General features: G+C 50.1%; 1 protein-coding gene across 1 annotated transcript; it reads left to right on the top strand.

Annotated features, from left to right (window-relative positions):
* The first annotated feature begins 544 nt into the window (after positions 1-544).
* PEF1 (penta-EF-hand domain containing 1) lies at positions 545-17,891 on the top strand. Its single transcript, XM_058553501.1, has 5 exons — positions 545-859; positions 9,853-10,153; positions 14,422-14,577; positions 15,048-15,191; positions 16,862-17,891. Exons 1-5 carry the CDS (start codon positions 836-838, stop codon positions 17,089-17,091), a joined length of 855 nt encoding a protein of 284 aa, XP_058409484.1. The 5' UTR covers positions 545-835; the 3' UTR covers positions 17,092-17,891.
* The last annotated feature ends 862 nt before the right edge of the window (positions 17,892-18,753 follow it).

Genomic DNA, 18,753 nt, shown 5'->3' with positions numbered 1-18,753 from the left:
ATGTTGGGTAGGTTAGGTATATTAAACGCAGGTTAGGTATATTAAACGCACTTTTTTTTTTTTTTATGAGGAGGATCAGCCATAAGCTAACATCCATGCCAATCCTTCTCTTTTTGCTGAGGGAGACTGGCCCTGAGCTAACGTCCATGCCCATCTTCCTCCACTTTATGTGGGACACCGCCACACCATGGCCTGACAAGCAGTGCGTGGGTGCACGCCCGGATCCGAACCCAGGCCGTCAGCAGCGGAGCGCCCACACTTAACCACTGCGCCACACGACTGGCCCTAAACGCACTTTTGATTTAAGATATTTTCAACTTAGGATGGGTTCCTCATCATAAGAGGAACATCTGTACTTCCGCTGTTGCCTCTAGCCTTTCCACGAGGCCTCAGGCGGTTCCCCGTTGTCAGGGCAACCGCCTAAGCCCTCCGGCGGCGGAAACTTGAAGTGACGACAGCAACGACGCCACTATCATGCGTCCCATTTGCCAGGTTACAACATGGCCACTGCTGCAACACCCACCCAAGCCTCTCACTAAATATCCGGGACTGACCAGCCCTGTGGCCTACTCTAGGGCAGCAGTGGGAGAAACATCCGCGCCAACACAACGAACAAAATTTCGGAAACAGGACGCCGACGTTCAGGAGAAGCCCCTCCCGCTTCTCCGGAGTCACTCGACCACCGCCCTATACCGTCACTTCCGTCGACACATGCGCCCAGGATTGACAGTCGCGGACATCCAATCGAAAGCGGTCCCGCCCCTAGGCCCAGACAAGGGACGGGTTTGAAACCAGGAAGCCCCGCCCCTCGTCGACGTGTTACGTCAGAGTCGCCATGGCCAGCTATCCCTATGGGCAGGTGAGTGCGTGAGGGGCGGGGGAATCCAGGTAGGGGCCTCGCTACGTCCGGGCTCGGGACCTCGCTTTCCTTTCTCCCCGCTTTCTTCGCGCCCTTCCCACGCTGCGGTTGGCTTCAGCGAGGTCTCGCGCGGAAGAGAAGGGAAAGGGGACGGTCGGTCGCGTCTGTCACGTCACGTAGGACTGCACGTCGGGGAGGTCGTGTCGCGCCCCCTTTGACGTGGCGCACGGGAGGATTTGGGGGACTTGGATCTCATAGACCCAGGTTGGGCTCGGCCTGGCCCCACACCTTCCCAGGTCTCCGGCGGGGACCCTGAGCGGGGTCATCAACGCCAGTAGAACATTTAGACGCTAGTTCCGTCGGTATCATTTGGGGCGTCGGATAAAAATACACCCCAGACGTACTGCATCCGAATAATCAGGAGCCTCTGTGGCTTAGCAGGCTCCACAGGTGAGCTTCTTTGACTACTGACTTCGTCCAACACCCGCCTCCTTTCACACATAGGAAAAATGAAACCCAGAGAAGACACGGAACTTAGCTGAAGTGACTAGGCAGTTAGGCAGCAGAACCCAGAGCTGTCAGCCAGTGCCTCTTCCCCACTTGCCAACCCATCTCGATCCAGCCAAGAACACCGCAGCGAGGTGGTTCTGTGGCCAGAATCCTTTGCTGGGTGACGGAAGTGTGGAGGGGTAAGTGCAGTTTGGAGTCAGAGGAAGGTTCACATCTTAGCTCCATCACTTAACTAGTTTGGAGCCCTTGAGCAAGGTATTTTGCCTTTCTGAGCTGAAGTTAACTCCTCTGTAAAATAGGACCAAATAATAGAGTCTACCTCATAGAGCTGTTGGGAAGAGTAATGAAGTGATGCTTGTAAAGCATTTGGTACTACTAAGAGTGTAACAGGTGTTACCTCTCAGTGTTTTGATTTTTACCAGATTCTTAGAAGGTCAGTGCTGGGAGGGCCCTCAGAATAGTCCCTTCATTTTATTTTATTTATTTATTTTTGTGTTTGTGAGGAAGATCAGCCCTGAGCTAACATCCGTGCTAATCCTCCTCTTTTTGCTGAGGAAGACCGGCTCTGAGCTAACATCTATTGCCAGTCCTCCTCCTTTTTTTCCCCAAAGCCCCAGTAGATAGTTGTATGTCATAGTTGCACATCCTTCTAGTTGCTGTATGTGGGACGCGGCCTCAGCATGGCCGGAGATGCGGTGTGTCGGTGCGCGCCTGGGATCCGAACCCAGGCTGCCAGCAGCTAACCACTAAGCAGCGGGGCTGGCCCACTCCCTTCATTTTAAAAGGAGGAAACTGAAGCCCAGAGAGGGCTACTGAGTTGCCCAAGATCATGCTAATTTAGGAGATAAAACCCATGCAGGAAAAATTGGAAGACAACATTGTATGGGACATTACAAAGCAGTCGATGAGTACAGTCACATGGCAAAGGATGTGGCAAGAGCGCTCTGAGGGAGTGTAGCCCTGTACAGTTTTTGTACAGGTATTGGACCTCCATTATCTCAATCATGAAGCCCTGGAGGCATGCCGGCAGGGATTATTACCCCCAGTTGATAGCTGAGGAACGAGCCCAGAGAGATTAAGTGGCTTGCCCAGGGTCACACATAGCAAGTGAGGGGGTGAGGCCCGGGCTAGAACTTAGAAATCCTTTCATTGCATACTTAGCAGGGGTAGGAAAGAGAGAGGCCAGCCTAGGCGAGGGTTAGGAAGAAGTATAATCGAGCAGTGTTTCCCAAGCTCCGTTCCATTTGCTGAGTCTTGTGAGATGTTGATAGGTATTGCTAATGGAGGAGGATTTTTGTGGTTAAATGCATCAGGGAAATACTCTGTTAAATACAGCTGAATAAGTTGGTTCACCATAGGTCATCTCAGAATTCTTGATTTGTCAATATACATTGTAAATCTGCTAACAAGGGATAGAATATGCAGTATTTCTTAAACTTACCAACCATGGAATTCCCTCCTCCTCCCTTTTTTTATGTCTGGTCATTTTTCGGTAACACTAGTATTCCTGAGGAACACTGGGGAAACAGTCAGCCTGCGTCAGAATCACCTAGAAGCTTGTTGAAAACACACTTTTGGGTTCCACCTCAGACCTGTTCTGCACCCAGGAATGGCCAGGTGTCTACATTTTAATAAGCTTTAGGAGGTACTTTGTATGCATCCTAGAAACAGTGACATAGAAATTAAGAACCTGATCTTGCAGGTTAGACAGAACTGGGCTCAAATCCTAATTCTGCTGCTTAATAGTTACATGCCCTTGGACACATCATCTAAGGGCTCTAAGCCTCAGTTTCCTCGCTTGTAAAAAGGGAGGAATAAGACTTCATAGGACTGAAATGAGGATGAAATATAAAGCCTATAGGGAGCTTGGCACACTGCTAACACATAGTGTGTGCCAGTGCTGCCGCTGCTACAAATGCTGTTATCATGCCATGCTGCCTGGGCTTATGCTCAGTGAAATCTTGAAAAGGAGCACAGAGAGAAACGTGTCTGGAACGGAAGAAGAAATGCTGGAATAGCAAAAAAGTGCTTTTTTTCATATCCTTGTCTGCCTGTCCAGCTCCTGGTCCATGGTGTTCCAAGAAAGGAAATGTATTTTTTTTTAAAGCGTCCAAAGGCTTGGTGAGCACCACCTCCCCTCCACCCAGTACATAGCCCTGGAGGATTCCAGCCTATTGTTAGGAGTCAGAATTCTTGTAATTTTCCAATGCCCCAGCCCTAGGGTCCTCAAGCATGACTGGGTGTTGAGGCAGTAAACCTCAAGTACCCTTTGGTCCCGTAGGGGAGCCACCATGATGGGTTTCAGTGCTTAAGAGCGTGGTCTCAGAGGCCAGAGAGATTTGGCTTTAAATCCCTGCTCTGCCATTTCCTTGCAGAAATTTCTTGCAAAAGTGTGAGGCTTGGTTTCCCCTTCTTTAAAATGGGGTCATGAGAGTACCTATGTCAAGAGTTACTGTAAAGATTAAATGAGATAATCCATATAAAGTCTTGATATGGCGTTTTGGCATATAATAAATACTCCAAGTGGAAAAGTGGTACAGATACATAAGTTGTAGAATCAGTGTGATAAGTATTAAATGGGAGTAAGTGTAAGGTACTGGGACAGCACAAGAGGGATACCTAGCTGAGTCTCAGGGAGGAAGGACATTCTTAAAGGAGGTGGCAATTAAGCCAAAAATGGAATCTCTAGTAGGAGTTATCTGAGTGAAGAAAGGAATGGTATTCCAGTAGAGGGAATAGCATGCACAAAGGCCAGGAAGCAAGTGAGAGAGCCCAGTATTTTGGAGGAATTGAAGGAGATCAGTCTAGTTGTAGTGAAGAGGGGGAAAGGAGACGTAAGACCAGAAAGGTAAGCAAGGACCAGATCCTAAAGGGTCCTATACGCCTTTTTGAGGAGTGTGGACTTCATCCTAAGAGTAACGAGGGCGCTGCTGAAGAGTTTTCTATTTGTGCCATGGGGCATTGTGAGAATGGGTTGAAGCAGAAGAGACTGGAGGCAGGGAGACCAGTCTCAAAGCTATTGAAGTAATGTAGGTTAGAGAGAACAGTGACCTGGTGAAAATGGATTTGAGAAGCATTTGGGAGGGAGAATTGAGAAAACTTGGTGCCTAATTGAGGTGACAGAGGAGAGGAAAGAGGAGGTGCCCAGGAGGGCACTAGGCTTTCCCATTCACCGAGATAGGAGCCCAGAGGGAGGAATCCATTTGGAGGGAAGGTCCAGGAGGTTGTTGGATATGTGGGTCTGCAGCTCGGGGGAGATGAAGCTGGAGGGAGAGATTTTGGAGTGTCAGCACAGAGGTGGTAATTGAAGTCTTGGGACAGTTCTTAGCTCACTGTTTATTGGCTGCAGGTTTCTGGCCTTTAAATATTTTACAAGGCTCTGCTCGTGAATGCCCAAACCACTCCTTCTGTCTTCTTGTGATTCTTTAACCCCTTAGAATGGGCCCTAGCCTCTTCCAGCGGGCACTTGAGGGGTAGCTCTGGAGCACAGGCTCGTCTCTGCAATGCAGCCTACTCTCTTCCCCATCAGGACTCAGCCTGTACCAACCTTTGACACCTCTGAGCTTCATGAGGTCCTTGGGACTAGAAGAATGAGCCCTCAGAGCCGAAAGAAAATATGGAACTTTCTAAGTGGGTTATTTGGGATGGTGTGTGCTCCCCACCACTTGCAGGAATGCAAACAGATTCCAGATGGTGCTACAGAGATTCCATCATCCACTGAGAGGTTGGACTGGACGGTCTTTGGGATCTCTTACAATATTGCGGTTCTCAAATGGGTCTGGGTGCTGGGGAAAAAGAATAAGATTCTTCTGAGTCTCCCTGATTTCTGGGCTTGAAGCCTCTGAAAGATCATCTCATTCCATCCCTTCCCACTTCAACCCCATCTACTGTAGAAATCCATCATATTTGACAGATATATTTAGGACAGTCCCTGGCACCAGCACATGGTAGACGCCCACTCATTTATTGAGTGAACACAGAGCAGAGGGTAGTGGAGTGGAGTCATGCAGACCCTGTTTTGTATCCTAACTCACCCATTCTAGCTGCATCATCACAGGCACATTATTAAACTCTCTGCACCTTAATTTTCTCATCTGTAAAATGGGGATAATAGCACTTACTTCCCAGGACTGAGGATCAATGAGAGCCAACTGAACTGGAAGCATCTAGCAGAGCCTCAGTAAAATGTTAATTGCTCCCTCCCCCAACCCCAGTATATCAAATGTAGTTTATTTGCAATCAGTAAAGACCTAGGGATAGTTTTCTGTGATGCTTTGGAAACTATGGTTACTGAACTCTTCCTGTCTTTTTTTTCTTTCACAATCTTATGTTTATCATAATCAAATGCTCTTGGAAAAGCTCTCAGAAGAGTTGGCAGCATGGAGTAGTATAAAAGAACATGGAGTCAGGGACTCTGGTTTTCATTTCTGGTTCAGACCTTTTCTAACAACTCGGTGACCCTGATTGGATTCCCCAGCCTGGATTCTGCCTCAGTTGGTGGCTCCACTTCCTTCATCTTGTGCAAGCTAGAAACCTGAGTCATTCTAAACACTGGCCTTCCCTCACTCCCCCCTCCATCTCTTCCCTAACCTAATTAGTTGCCAAGTCATGTCTAGTCTATCTCTGAAATAGCTTCAGAATTCATCCCGTTCTCTCCGTCTCCAAGTCTGCTGTCTGGTTCAAGCCCTGCCTGCCCAGCACCTGGGCTGCTGCCTCCCTCACTTGCTTGTCCTCCACGCCACCACTGGTTAATTCTCTAAACAAGGCTTTGATCATGTTCTTTCCCTATTGGAAGCCCTCCTATGGCGCTCGATGTCCTCCAGCATAAAGCCCAAACACTTGAGAGTGGTGTTCATTTATTCAGATATTTATGGAGGCATGCAGGTGCCAGGCACTGTGCTGGACCCTGGGGTGCCGTGACAAAGGAGGCCCAGTGTCTGCCCCTGGGGAGCTCACTGCTGCGTGGAGGAGACCATGGCTAGACGGAAACTACTCTAAGACATCAGTAACTCACCAGCTAACTGAAATGCAGCAGGAGAGGTGCTCGGACAAAGAGTGTGGGAAGAGCCTGCCTTTCTGAGTTCACGCTGCGTTCTTGCCCCTGCCCCCTGCTTTTTAGCCCATTCCCTGACACTCCATGTTGCTCACAGGTCTCTGCCTTTGTCTGTCTGCTCCCTTCTGTCTGGGATGTCCTTCTCTGCCTTCTTTTTGGAGAATGCCTACGCATCCTTCAGTGCCAGCTCCTGTGTTACTTCTGCCTCCTCCAGGAAGCCTTCCTTGACCCACTTCATGCATTTGTTCATTTGATTGCTCAATTATCATTCAACAAACAACAAATTCCTCTGCCTGTGCCTCCTTGATAGTGTGTAAGTAGATTTTTTGATGGCACTGATCAGATTGTATCTCAGTTATCTGTGGGCTCCTCAAGGACAGGCCCTATTTAGTTTTGTGCCCCCGGGCCTCACACAGAGCCTAGCACAATATTGTTGCTCTGTAAATGCTTGCTGAATGAAGTCTGATAACAGTTGTGCAGCTCAGTTTCTTCATCTGAAAATAGGCCTACTAACTAACATCTTCCTTTTTTCTGTTAGAGGATTGTTGGCAGGATTCTGCCAGTAGCGTTTGTGTGTCTATGAAAGTGCGTCGTAAACTGCACACGTGAGGGCTTTAATGCAGGGCAGAAAGGAAAGGGTTTAGTTGCTGTCGGGCTGCACCAGACCCCTGGAATGTGCTAGCACGAGGTCAGAAGACCTGCCTGGCAGCACCTGCATTGTTGGCCTGGGGGCGTCTCCTGGGGGGAAGGGCTGTGCCTCAGGCGCCCTAGGCCGGGTCCAGTTTATGGCTTTGCTCCCAGGGCTTATTGTGGAGTGGCTGCTTCCTGGCTTGGTGCCCAGCCTGTTCTTGGGTGTGCCCAGACTCTGCAGCGTCCCTACCCCTTTTCTATCCTACACTGGAATCCTGTGCCCTACAGCTTACAGAAAGAGCACTGTAGCAGGAGGCAGTAGGAGTCATTGGGTGTGGGGGAAGTGGTCTAGCTCTGCCTCTGCCTCCAACTCAACGTGTGATTTGAGCAAGTCCGTTCCCCTCTTCCAGCCTTGGTTTCCCCATCCGTAAACTGAGGGGGTTAGGTTAGGTGACTGGCCTCCTGCGCACGTCTGCCATCACACCTCTCCAATTCCCTGGAGAATCTTTTTCCTTCTCTAAGTTCCAGGTGAAATGCTGCTTTCTCGTGAAAACCCTCCCTGATTTTCACCCTCTCTACTTTGTGGTCCCATGGCACATGGCTTATGTGTCCATTTTAAACACCTATTTCCTTATGCTGTTTTGTTAGATGTTACAGAGAGTGTGTCTGTGCCTCTCCTATTGACTGTGGGCTCCTTCAGAATGTTTCATTCTCCTTGATATACCCGCCCCCCAGGGTTTACTTGGCCCAGGGCTTTGCTGATAATAACAATATAACAAAAGCAGCTGTGATTTATTGATCATTTGCTTTATGCAAGAAACTGTTGTAAGAACTTTTTTTTTCTTATATTAATGGTGTTCAACTAGCCCCGTGGTGTAGAGGTTAAGTTCGGCACGCTCCGCTCCAGCTGCCTGGATTCTCAGGTTTGGATCCTAGATGCAGACCTACACAACTCCTCAGCCATGCTGTGGTGGCAACCCACATACAAAATAGAGGAAGATTGGCAACAGATGTTAGCTTAGGGCGAATCTTCCTCAGCAGAAAAAAAACCTATCTTCTGAGTCACTATGAGAGTTCTGTAGAGCTCTCTCAGAATCTAGCAAGGGAGGGGGCCTGCATGGTCGGGGCTCAGGAAACCCCACCTTGCCTCAACTAGAGTGATTTTCTTTCATCAGTTTTTAAAATTTTATCAAAAGATTCTTTAGCTAAAAATTAAACTGACAAAATTCTGCTGCAGTTATTTCTTGTAACCTGCAAAACAATTCAGTGAGGAAGGTATTTTTATATTTTCCTTGTGAGGAAACAGGCTCAGTTCATGGTCATGAACTCAGCTGGTGAGAGCAGAGTTTTGAGTTGAGATCTGTCTGTGACTTCGTTATCTGTGAAGGAGTCTTGCTTCTGGCTATGGCGGCTTCCAGAGCGGAGGAGCTCCCACAATGCCAAGTGGAGAAGGTGGAGGGCTTGCTTCCTGCCTTCCTCAAGAAGCCTCCCTTCCTTGAGCAAGCGTACCCTCTTTAGATGAAGTGTGGATTTGGCCTTAGCCTTGAGGGTAACTATTCCAGGAGTTATCAAACACAATAAAAAGAGAAAGTCCAGGCTCTCAGTGCCTAGGCCACTGGTGTGCCTTACAGGTTGATCTAGAACATGTCTAGATGGTACCATCCTCAGAGCTGGGCCCAGCTGCTCTCTGTGCACTTAACTCAGCCTGTCTGCATATTGTCGGGGCTGTGCTGTGCCAGGCCTTTTGCGGGTCACTTAGGGAGATAGAGCCGAGCACTCTGAGCCTCAGGGATCCCTGGCTAGTGGCACGTGGACGTGGACAAGAGATGGAATGCTCCTATGTGTGCTCTAATGTACACATGGCCTGGGCTTAGCAGCTAGGAGACCTGGATTCTAGCCCCAGCCCCTGCAGCCCCACACACAGAGTTATGTGTGATTTTTCTGGACTTGAGTTTCCTCCTCCATAGAAGGGTGCTATTATTAATGGTTAATGTGGATTGAGTGCTTACTCTGTGCCAGGGCCTGTGTCAAAGCACTTCATGGGACTGGTCTCATTTCATTCACATACCAACCTGAGAGGTAGGCACTATTATTTTTCATTCCTATTTTAGAGCAAAGGATATTGAGGCTTAGAGAAGGTAAGTCATTAGTCCAGTTAGTAAGTGAACTTGAACTAGTCTTTTTGACTCTTAACCATTGTACTATATTACCTTAGGAGTAGGTAATATGTCTCACAGAGCCATGAGTGAGGATAGGGAAGTGTTTTTGTATCATGAGCTCGAGTGGGCTAAGAAAAACATGCTGTGGATGAATCCATGCTATGGATGTATTGTTTGTGATTGAAGAGGGTCAGAGGTGTGTGGTGGAGATCACCTTTGTGCTGTGAATTCCATAGACAGAGAGGAAGTACCACAGGGTGAGGATTTGTAATTGTTTGATTCTTTTGCCTACTCATTCATACAATAAATATTTACTGAGCAACCATTCTGCAGTGGGGGTGGGGGATAAAGTGGCAAACTGGACATGGTCCCAGCCCTTGTGGAGCCCCTTGGTGTGCAGGGGAGGGGAGCCAGGAGGGCAGGATTCCAACCCTGACTTGGCAGGTCATTGGTGGATTTGGGGTAAGTTGTATCTTCTCTAGAAGCCTCAGGTTCCCCATCTGAGCAATGGGATCATAATTCCAGCCCTGCCTATAGGATCAGTTAAAAGAATGGCAGTGGCAGTGCTTTATAACTAAAGTGCCATACTGTGGCTAGTTTCTGGCCTTATCATTCTGCCTGATATCTTGCTCTTCTTGCAGGGCTGCCCAGGAGCTGGAGGACAAGCACCCGGAGCCCCTCCGGGTAGCTACTACCCTGGATCCCCGCACGGTGGAGGGCAATATGGCAGCGGGGTACCCCCTGGTGGCGGTTATGGAGGAGGTCCTGCCCCTGGAGGGCCTTATGGACCACCAGCTGGTGGAGGGCCCTATGGACACCCCAACCCTGGGGGGCTCCCCCCTGGAACTCCAGGAGGACCATATGGCGGTGCAGCCCCAGGGGGCCCCTATGGTCAGCCACCTCCAAGTTCCTATGGGCCTTATGGACAGGGTCCTCCTCCAGGTAAGATCTTGGACTCCAGGTGCCTCTGACATTATTGTGAGTTGTCCAGGGCCCATCCCCGCCCTTCCTGTGGATGTGCAGGCAGCCTGGTCTCTGGCACCTTAGTGTCTTGCTTCTAGCTGCAGCTTGTGTCAGCAGAATGAGAAGTCTGTTGGTTAGCTTTGCTGTGGTAACAACCACTTCAAAACATTTATTTCTATTGTTTGCTCACACTTATTTACTCTTGCTTACTTGTTGGCAGCTGTGGGTTTGGTGGCTGAGGTTCTGCTCCAGGTGTCTTTTCTTTCTAGGATCCAGGGTAAAGGAGCAGCTCCTATTTGGGATATGCTGTTCTTGTGGCAGAGAAAAAGATCAGGAGAGCTAGCAGGAATGCATGATGCCTCCTAAAGTTTCTGCTTTGAAGTACTTTCTCTCTCTTCTACTCACGTTCTATTGGCTAAACCTCATGTCCTGGTCAAGCCCAACAATAATAGGATGCAAATGGATGCTTGTCTCATGGAGGGGCTCTGCAAGCCACCAGGCAGTGGAGAGGATGTACAGTGCTCTTACAGGGAAGAGGGGTGGGATTAGCAAATAACTGGAATCAGTAATACAGTCTACTACAGGGAGAAACCTCATTTCTGTGGAAGGGAGACTGACCACTGTATGTAGAAAGGCAGGATAGTGTCGTTATTGAAAGCTTGGGCTTTTTGAGATCACTTACTGACCTTACCAAATTACTTCAACTCTTTAAGCCTCAGTGTCCACATCTGTAAAAGGAGGGTAATGTCACTACCCCACGTGGTTGTTAATAAGGATTAAACGAGAAGGTGCAGGTCAACACTGGGCACAGTGTCTGGCACATGGGAAGGGCTTAATAAACAATAGTCTGTGAAAGGACTCGTTCTGGAGCACTCTCAGCACAGAGATATTCAGCATTTGATGTGATAGCAGGTATGGCAAGGGCCTTACCACTGAAAGATGCTGAGGCAGGCAGGAGAATGATGGGAGGAGACAGGGGAAGGATAAAGAGCAGAGATGCTAAAGGTGAGGTATGGACAGAAACGGCAGGGCTGGGGGCTTGGCGATTCAGTGAAGGCAGAGAATCTGGGTGGGGGCTTCAGCCTCCAATAAGATTGCCGAGCCATCTCAGACAGGGGTCAGGGAACGTGAGTGCCCAGCCTCCTGCTTCCTCCCAAATTCATTCAGGCAGCCTCTTCTCAGAATGCTTGTTCCCAGGAGACCAAGCCAGCATCAAGGCAGCCTGGAACCATTCTGGTGCACCTGAAGCGCCTCGAGGGAATGGCACTGCTGGGAAGCTGCAGCATCTTAGCATACATGCCCAGGCAGGTGGCCCTGAGAGAGGTGCTCAGACCTTAGGGGTTCTAAACACTGTGAGCAGTGGCATTTATCTTGTCAGAGCCCACAGCTTCCGGCCGTTTGCTTTCGGCTCAGCAGCCTCATGGTAAATTTCCTCATATTTTAAAAATCTTGTCTTTGAGCCCACATGAGGTCACTGCGAGGAAAGGAGCCCCTGGCTGTGAGGCGTACCCCTCCAGGGCCTGAGGCCAGAGGTGATCTCTGGGGCTGGAGAGGAGAGGAGAGATGTCCCTCAGACTCTTAGCTGCTCACCCTCTGTAGCTTCCTCTCACCTGGCCACCATTGCCTCCTCTCCAGTGCAGCTAGTGACCCCCTGGAGCAGTGCTGCTTAAAGCATGATCCATCTGTCACCTGCATTGGAGGCCCCACCCCAGCCCCACTGCATCTAGGATCTAAAGTTTGAGCACCACTGCTCTGCAAGACAGGTTTGACCCTTAAAGGTGCCGCGCTGCTCACAGGAAAGATCCTAAAGGCACTTGAGACCCAGAGGGTCTTTCCAGCCTCCTCACCTGCCATTCCCTCCCACCCACCTCCATCAACCCAAGACCCCTTCGAGTGCCCTGAACACAGGCTATGCCTTTGCCACATGCTTTTTCTTCCCCCTGTCTCTACTGCTTATTATCCTTTCAGACCCAATTTAAATATCCCTTCCTCTGAAAATGTGACTGCACACATTCCAGGCCCTTGGCTAAAACATTTCGCTATTATCTCACTTAATCATCACACAACCCTGGGAAGTGGGTGCATTTTAGAAATGGGGGAATCAGTACTTAGAAAATTAAACAGTTTGCCTAAAGTCACACAAGCTAGTAAGGATCAGAGCCAGGATTTGAATTGAAATTCTGCTCTTTGATTCCAGAGCCTGAGCTCTTCTATGCAACCTGTGCAGACCACCCATGTTACAGAAACTCTCCTGCCCGGGCTGTGGCCTGTGCTCCCCTATGGCACAGCTGCTGGTTTAGGAGGGTGGTGGGGCCTGCCTTGATTTCCCACCTAAGGAGGTCAGACTAGTCCCTCAAGCAGGCAAACCTTTTTCCTTCTGGCCTCAGGTTTGGGACTGGATGGTGGTTTCCGTGCTCCACAACTGCCCATGGCTATCTGATACTGCCTTGTGAAGGGGCCCTTTTTGTGGCCAGTTAACTCAGTAGGTTTACAATACTGTGTAACTCCGACTTTTTCCTAAGATAGACAATCTTCTGTGCTTCTCCACTTTCATCTACCACCCCTTCCCTCTACCCCCCAGCTCACCCTGCATGTCTTTCCGAATGAATGATCCTTATTTACATACATAGTTAGAGCTACTTATATACTTCTGACAGACACACAAAGCTATTTGAACCACGACAACAATGCTAATAATCAGCAGTTATATAGTACTTAGATTGTGCCAGGTGCTGATTTAAGGGTTTTCATATATTAATTATATCTTTACAACTTACGAAGTAGATGCTATTGTGTCTTCATTTTAAAAATAAGAAAACTGAAACACAGAAAGCTTAAATAACTGAGGCCACAAGATGGGGGAGCTGGGACTTGAACTGTGAGGCCGACTCTAGCAAGACTTGAGCACCTTCCCTTTCTGTGTTCAGCTCTGTGCTGGGCTCTGGGCATTCAGAGATGAGTTAGGCTGGGATCCTGCCCACAAGTTGCTCCAAGTCTAACCTGGAAGTGGGTAGAGAAACTGTAGACAGTGGCGTGATCAGGGCCATGAGAGAGATGTACAAAGGAGAAGGGAAGGAGGCCTGTCTGGGGACAGAAGAACAGGGAAGGCTTTATGGCAGGAACAGCATTTTATTTGGGTTTTGAAGAGTGGACAGGAAATAGATGCAAAGAGACAAGGGAGAAGGGATCTGAGGCAGAGAGAAGCAGGTGAGTGACGGCTCTGTGGTGGGAATGTGCAGGTGTGGATGAAAGCAGGTGTAATGCTTCATCTGGGCGGGGACAGAGGCGGGGGAAACAGCGTGGGAGAGAGTGAGAGGCAGACAGGGCACACCACATTGTGGGGGGACCTGGAATGCTGTTTTAAGGGTGCTGGGCTTCATTTTGTAGGCGGTAGGGAGCCTTTGAAGAGTTTTGAGTTCAGGTGGGGGAAAATTGGTGAGAACAGAGTTGAATTTTACAAGGACTAATCATTAACAAGTGAAGGGTGGAGGAGAGTAGCTATAAGGATGACTTGGTTAGGCTTTCTGGTTTGTTGCAACAATCCAGGTGAGAGGTGTCTGACCCAGGATAGGTGCAATAGGAATGGGGAGGAGGAGAAATCTGCATATGGGCAGCTCTTTGGATGTGTGGGATGAGGAAGTGTCAAAGATGTCTCCAGGGAGGTTTGGAGACGGGGATGCACATCAGAAGTGATGGGGAAGGAAGAGAGGTGGAGCTCCATGGCCACCCACACTCTGGTAGATCCTGATAGAATGTGTCAGCTCTCCACTGGGCCAGGGAAATCAGAGATGGATCAGACCTAGTTCCCACCCCAGAGAGCTGCCTGCTGCTGTGACTCAGAATATTTGTCTCTGGGCTGTGTGTGTTAGGCGCTCAGCAAACATTTTTGGATCCCCAGTCTGTAGGGAAGAGATAATCCCTCTTTTCAGAGAATTCTTAATCAGCTAGACAAGTCCTTGTTCCTTAGAAACTTAAAATCAAATAGAGAAGTGACCAGAACACTATAGCTGGACAGATTCACGGAGTAGAAATCAACCATAGATACTCCTCAGTCGACACCAGCGGTCCTCTTCCATCAGAGTCAGGATGTGGGCCTGATGGAAGACAGGGGTAGGTGGATTTGTGAGGTTTTGTGGGTAAGAGACACCTGTAGCCAGGGTGGCACTGAGGTTGGCCCTTCCCGGCATTTCTGTGGATTGGCCTTGAGACCTGCGTCTGACTCCCCTGGTTTGCACCCCTTCCTGCAGGTGGAGCCCCTCCCAATGTGGACCCTGAGGCGTACTCCTGGTTCCAGTCAGTGGACTCCGATCGCAGTGGCTACATCTCCATCAAGGAGCTGAAGCAGGCCCTGGTCAACTCCAACTGGTCCTCGTTCAATGACGAGACATGCCTCATGATGATCAGTGAGTCCTGGCCCTTCCCCCTGGGCTCGAGCTGGGCAGCGCTGCCTGATGTCTGACAGTAGGCGGGTGGGCAACCATTCTGAGGAGAAATCTTTTGGCCAGGAAACTGGGTTCAAGGTGAGATCCCCTAGACTGAGAGCTCTTTCCCTTAGATCTTTTCTCAAGTTCTAGACCCTGCTGAGTCACAGGCTAATTCAGTTTCCCATTCTGCAGAGATGGCAGGAAGGGAGTCAGCTGTCAAGGCTGCAGAGAAAATGCAGTTCTGGAAGAGGTGGGGCCAAGGGTGGCCAGGGTGGGACTGGTGTAACACTTGATGAGGGTGTGTCTTGGGTACAGGCATCTGGGCCTCAGGCCTGTGGTTCTTTGGAATGTCCTACTCCAGCTTGGGGTAGGGGCTGCCTCAGTGCTACCCGAGGTCCCTTGGCCCTCAGTCTTGAAACTTGTCTTCCCTCTTTTCCTTCCCCACCAAGACATGTTTGACAAGACCAAGTCAGGCCGCATCGATGTCTATGGTTTCTCGGCCCTGTGGAAGTTCATCCAGCAGTGGAAGAACCTCTTCCAGCAGTATGACCGGGACCACTCGGGCTCCATTAGCTACACAGAGCTGCAGCAAGGTGAGGGCCAGGGTAGGGCCTGTGCACAGGCTGAGCTGGACTTCTCTCTCTACTCCCTAAGACAGATCAAGGGCTTTCTCTAGCCTCTGACTACTGAACGTCCAACTGCGCTACAGAATGCTGCCCTCAGCACAGCCCCCCACCCTGCCCCGATCCCTCCTGTGACCCAGCTGGGGCATTGAGCTAACATCCAGGGCAAGGAAACACCTGGGTTCAGGGTCGGGGCTGGACTCCCTGCTGACGGGACTCCTGGCAGTGCATGGTGAGACAGGCCCGGCTGGCAGGGATCCCTGGGGATGGACACTCAGCAGCCCGGTGCTCTTTGAGACCAGTATGTGTGGCTCGTGTGGCTCTTCTCTAGTTTTTAGCACGCAGAATGGAAAGAGCCCTGTATAGGAGCTCGGAAAGATGGTTTCTGTTGCTAGCTCTGCTAGAAGGCAGTTTTCTTCCCAACTCTGGGCTACAGACCACTCTAGAAGTTGCAGTTGGGTAAGATGACCTGAGGCCACAGCTCCAGGTCTGGTTCCGATTCTGACTCGAGAAGATGGGTGGTTAGTGGGGTTATGAGAACCTCACAGGGAGCTTTGCCACCTGGAGGGGAGAAAGGGCTTCCCAGAGAACCCAGCCCCTTGCCCTGGCCTTGGATTTCAGTCAGACTGAGAAGCTCTGTGGGTGGAGGTGAACTCACCATATCTGCACCCTGGTAGACCCAAAAGGAGGTAGATGACCTGTACTGATCACCTACTCTCCTGCCGGGTCCTGTCGTGGAGACTGGGGAGGGTGATATTACCACAATGAAACGAATGTTTATTGAATGTGTTACATCATTCGTTCTCCCTGTGTGGTAGGTACTGTTTATTATTCCCCACCCTTAGATGAAAGGTCCCTTATTATTGGCCTTTTACGGATGAGAAAACAGTATAGGTAGCTTGCCCAAGGGCCATATCGCCAAAGGGAAGCTGGGATTTTAGCCTGAGCTGGTAGATTATGCAGAGAGGAAGGAAGAAGACATCCCAGGTGGAGGGAGAGGCGGAGCAGCATGTAGGCTGTGACCTTGGAACTGCCCAGCAGCCTTGCCTGGGGAGATGGTGATTTTATTATTTTTAATAAATAACCCTGAGTGCTTATTATGTGCTGGGCACTGTGCCAGGTGCTTTGCATGATCACCTTTAATCCTCACTAGAACCTCTGAGGTAGGTATTATTCCCATTCTAGAGATGATGAGAGAGAGGATTAGCAAGGGTAAGCAACTTGCCGAGGGGGTGTCTTGACTCCAGAGCAGGCCCTCGTGACCTCTATGCTGAGCCGCCTCTGATGTGCGCCCTGGTCAAGGTGGTCCTAGGGGGCTCAGGCTTCCTTCTGTAACGCACACGAGTCAGGGATGAGCACAGATAGACCGGTGTATTCTGGGACCCCACAGGCCCCTGATTGATAAGGCAGTATTGGAGATGTGGAGAAAGAGGATGGGGGCCTTCCAGCCAAGGGGAGCATCCAGACAGAGCTCCTGTTGTACTCCTCGCATCTTGGATAGACCCTTAGGACTTCTGTCCTCTTTCTGCTTCCGTGCTGATCCCCTCGAAGTGCCCTGAACTGTGGTGCTCCGTGGAACTGCTCAATGGCCGTGCTCACGGCAGGTCTTTGTGTCTGCTCTGTGTGCCCCTCCTCTCCAGCTCTGTCCCAAATGGGCTACAACCTGAGCCCCCAGTTCACCCAGCTCCTGGTCTCCCGCTACTGCCCGCGCTCCGCCAATCCTGCCATGCAGCTCGATCGCTTCATCCAGGTGTGCACCCAGCTGCAGGTGCTGACCGAGGCCTTCCGGGAGAAGGACACAGCTGTGCAGGGCAACATTCGGCTCAGCTTTGAGGACTTCGTCACCATGACAGCTTCTCGGATGCTATGACCCAGCCCATCTGTAGAGAGGGGAGTGCACCAGGGGACCTTTCCTGGCTCCTTAGAGTAGGAGAAGCATGTGGGCCTCTCTTCTTTTCCTGCCCCTCCTAGAAAAAGATTCTCCCTTGCCTGATGCAGCACTATTCCCAAAGAAGGCTGGGAGCCCTGCGTCATAGCTACCACATAGTGGGGACTTGGGTGGAGGCCACATAGGTAGGGCCTGACCTAGGAGAGGCCTGGGAGTTGAATGTCCTTACAGTCCTGAGCATTTAAATGGCATAGCCTTGCACCAGGAGCAGGAGATGCCAGACACTGCAATGGCGTTAGTGTCCAGTGTTAGGCTGGGCTCCAGCTTCTAGCTTTCTCTTCTACGCCCTGAGGCCAGTGGTGAGTGTTCATGGGCCTCTTACTATTAGCAGCTGTGTTCCCTCACCCACGCTATCTTGTCAGATGAACCCAGTTTCTCCAAAGTAGAATGTGACCAAGCATGAGAGAGATTTGCTCTCAGGACCAGAGGCTTGGATTCCACCACCCCCATGCCCATAAGTCCGTGTGTGTTAACCTCTAGCTGCTTGGGGGCTGTCCCTGCTCGGGGAGCTGGGAGTCTGCTCTCTGGGCATCTTTGGCCAGGCTACCGCCCTCTGCAGCATGGACCCCTCACTTGCTTGCCATTCTCTGCTTGACTTCGTCCCTAGAGGACAGTTGCCACCTCCCACTGCCAATGTTTTTTTTTTTTAATTTGTGGTTTTTTCATTTGGGGCCAAAAGTTCAGTGAAACTGAAAGCTTCAATAAAAGTATAAAACTCTGGAGTTCCACGTTTTTCCACCACACCTTCCCAGCTACAGGTTCATATGGTCATCCATTCTGTCACCATTCTTTCATTCAATGAATACATAAGTGCATAGCGTATACCATGCCGTGCAGAAAGAAGCAGCTCAGGGGGACATGGTCTGTATGGGGCTGCTCTCATTTACCAGGGTGACGTTGAAGTGTAGGAGCCTGCCAGGTTCAGTTCAGTATGACCTGGGGGTCAGCACAAGAAGCTGATGGTGTGTTTTATAGCAGTTTTAGGGCTGGCATTTTGGGCTGGAAGCAGCCACCCCAGGCTTTTTACAGCATGGCCTTTTTATTATCTCAAGCCCTAGTTTTATCTTCCAGACAAACTGCATTTATTAAGTCATAACTTTTGTCCCATTTTTATTAAGCACAGACATCTGTACTTGCCAGCTGGATTTTCAGATCAGCATGATAACCAGTCTACTCCGAATGTCGATAGTGATCTGACAAAATTTCAATCCAAAGCCAAGACACCAGACATTCTGGTTTGCCTGGGAGACCTTATATGGGTAATGGTGTGACGATAATCCTTTTGCTTTTGGGGGTGAAGATAAGAACTCCAGGCCCTGAGCAGGACTCCTCTCTCTGCAGTGGGTGGTTGGGGGAAGGAGTTGCGACGGTTTTCCAGCTCAGTGAGGCCCAGCAGGTTTGTCTGGCTCAGCCAGATCAGCCCCATTATCTGTAGTGCTAGAGTCCTAGAATTAGATGGAATCTGTTCCCAGAGGCCAGCCTCCACCCGGAGCTAGACTCCTCCATGGCCCCCCAGTGAGTCCAGCCTCTGCTTGCCAACCTCCAATGACAAATAGCTCAGTGCCTTACTAGGTAGCCATTTCC

This window comes from Diceros bicornis, chromosome 13 (genome assembly GCF_020826845.1).
Source record: "Diceros bicornis minor isolate mBicDic1 chromosome 13, mDicBic1.mat.cur, whole genome shotgun sequence".
NCBI classification, from domain to species: Eukaryota; Metazoa; Chordata; class Mammalia; order Perissodactyla; family Rhinocerotidae; genus Diceros; species Diceros bicornis.
This window is presented reverse-complemented; position numbering and strand designations above follow the sequence as displayed.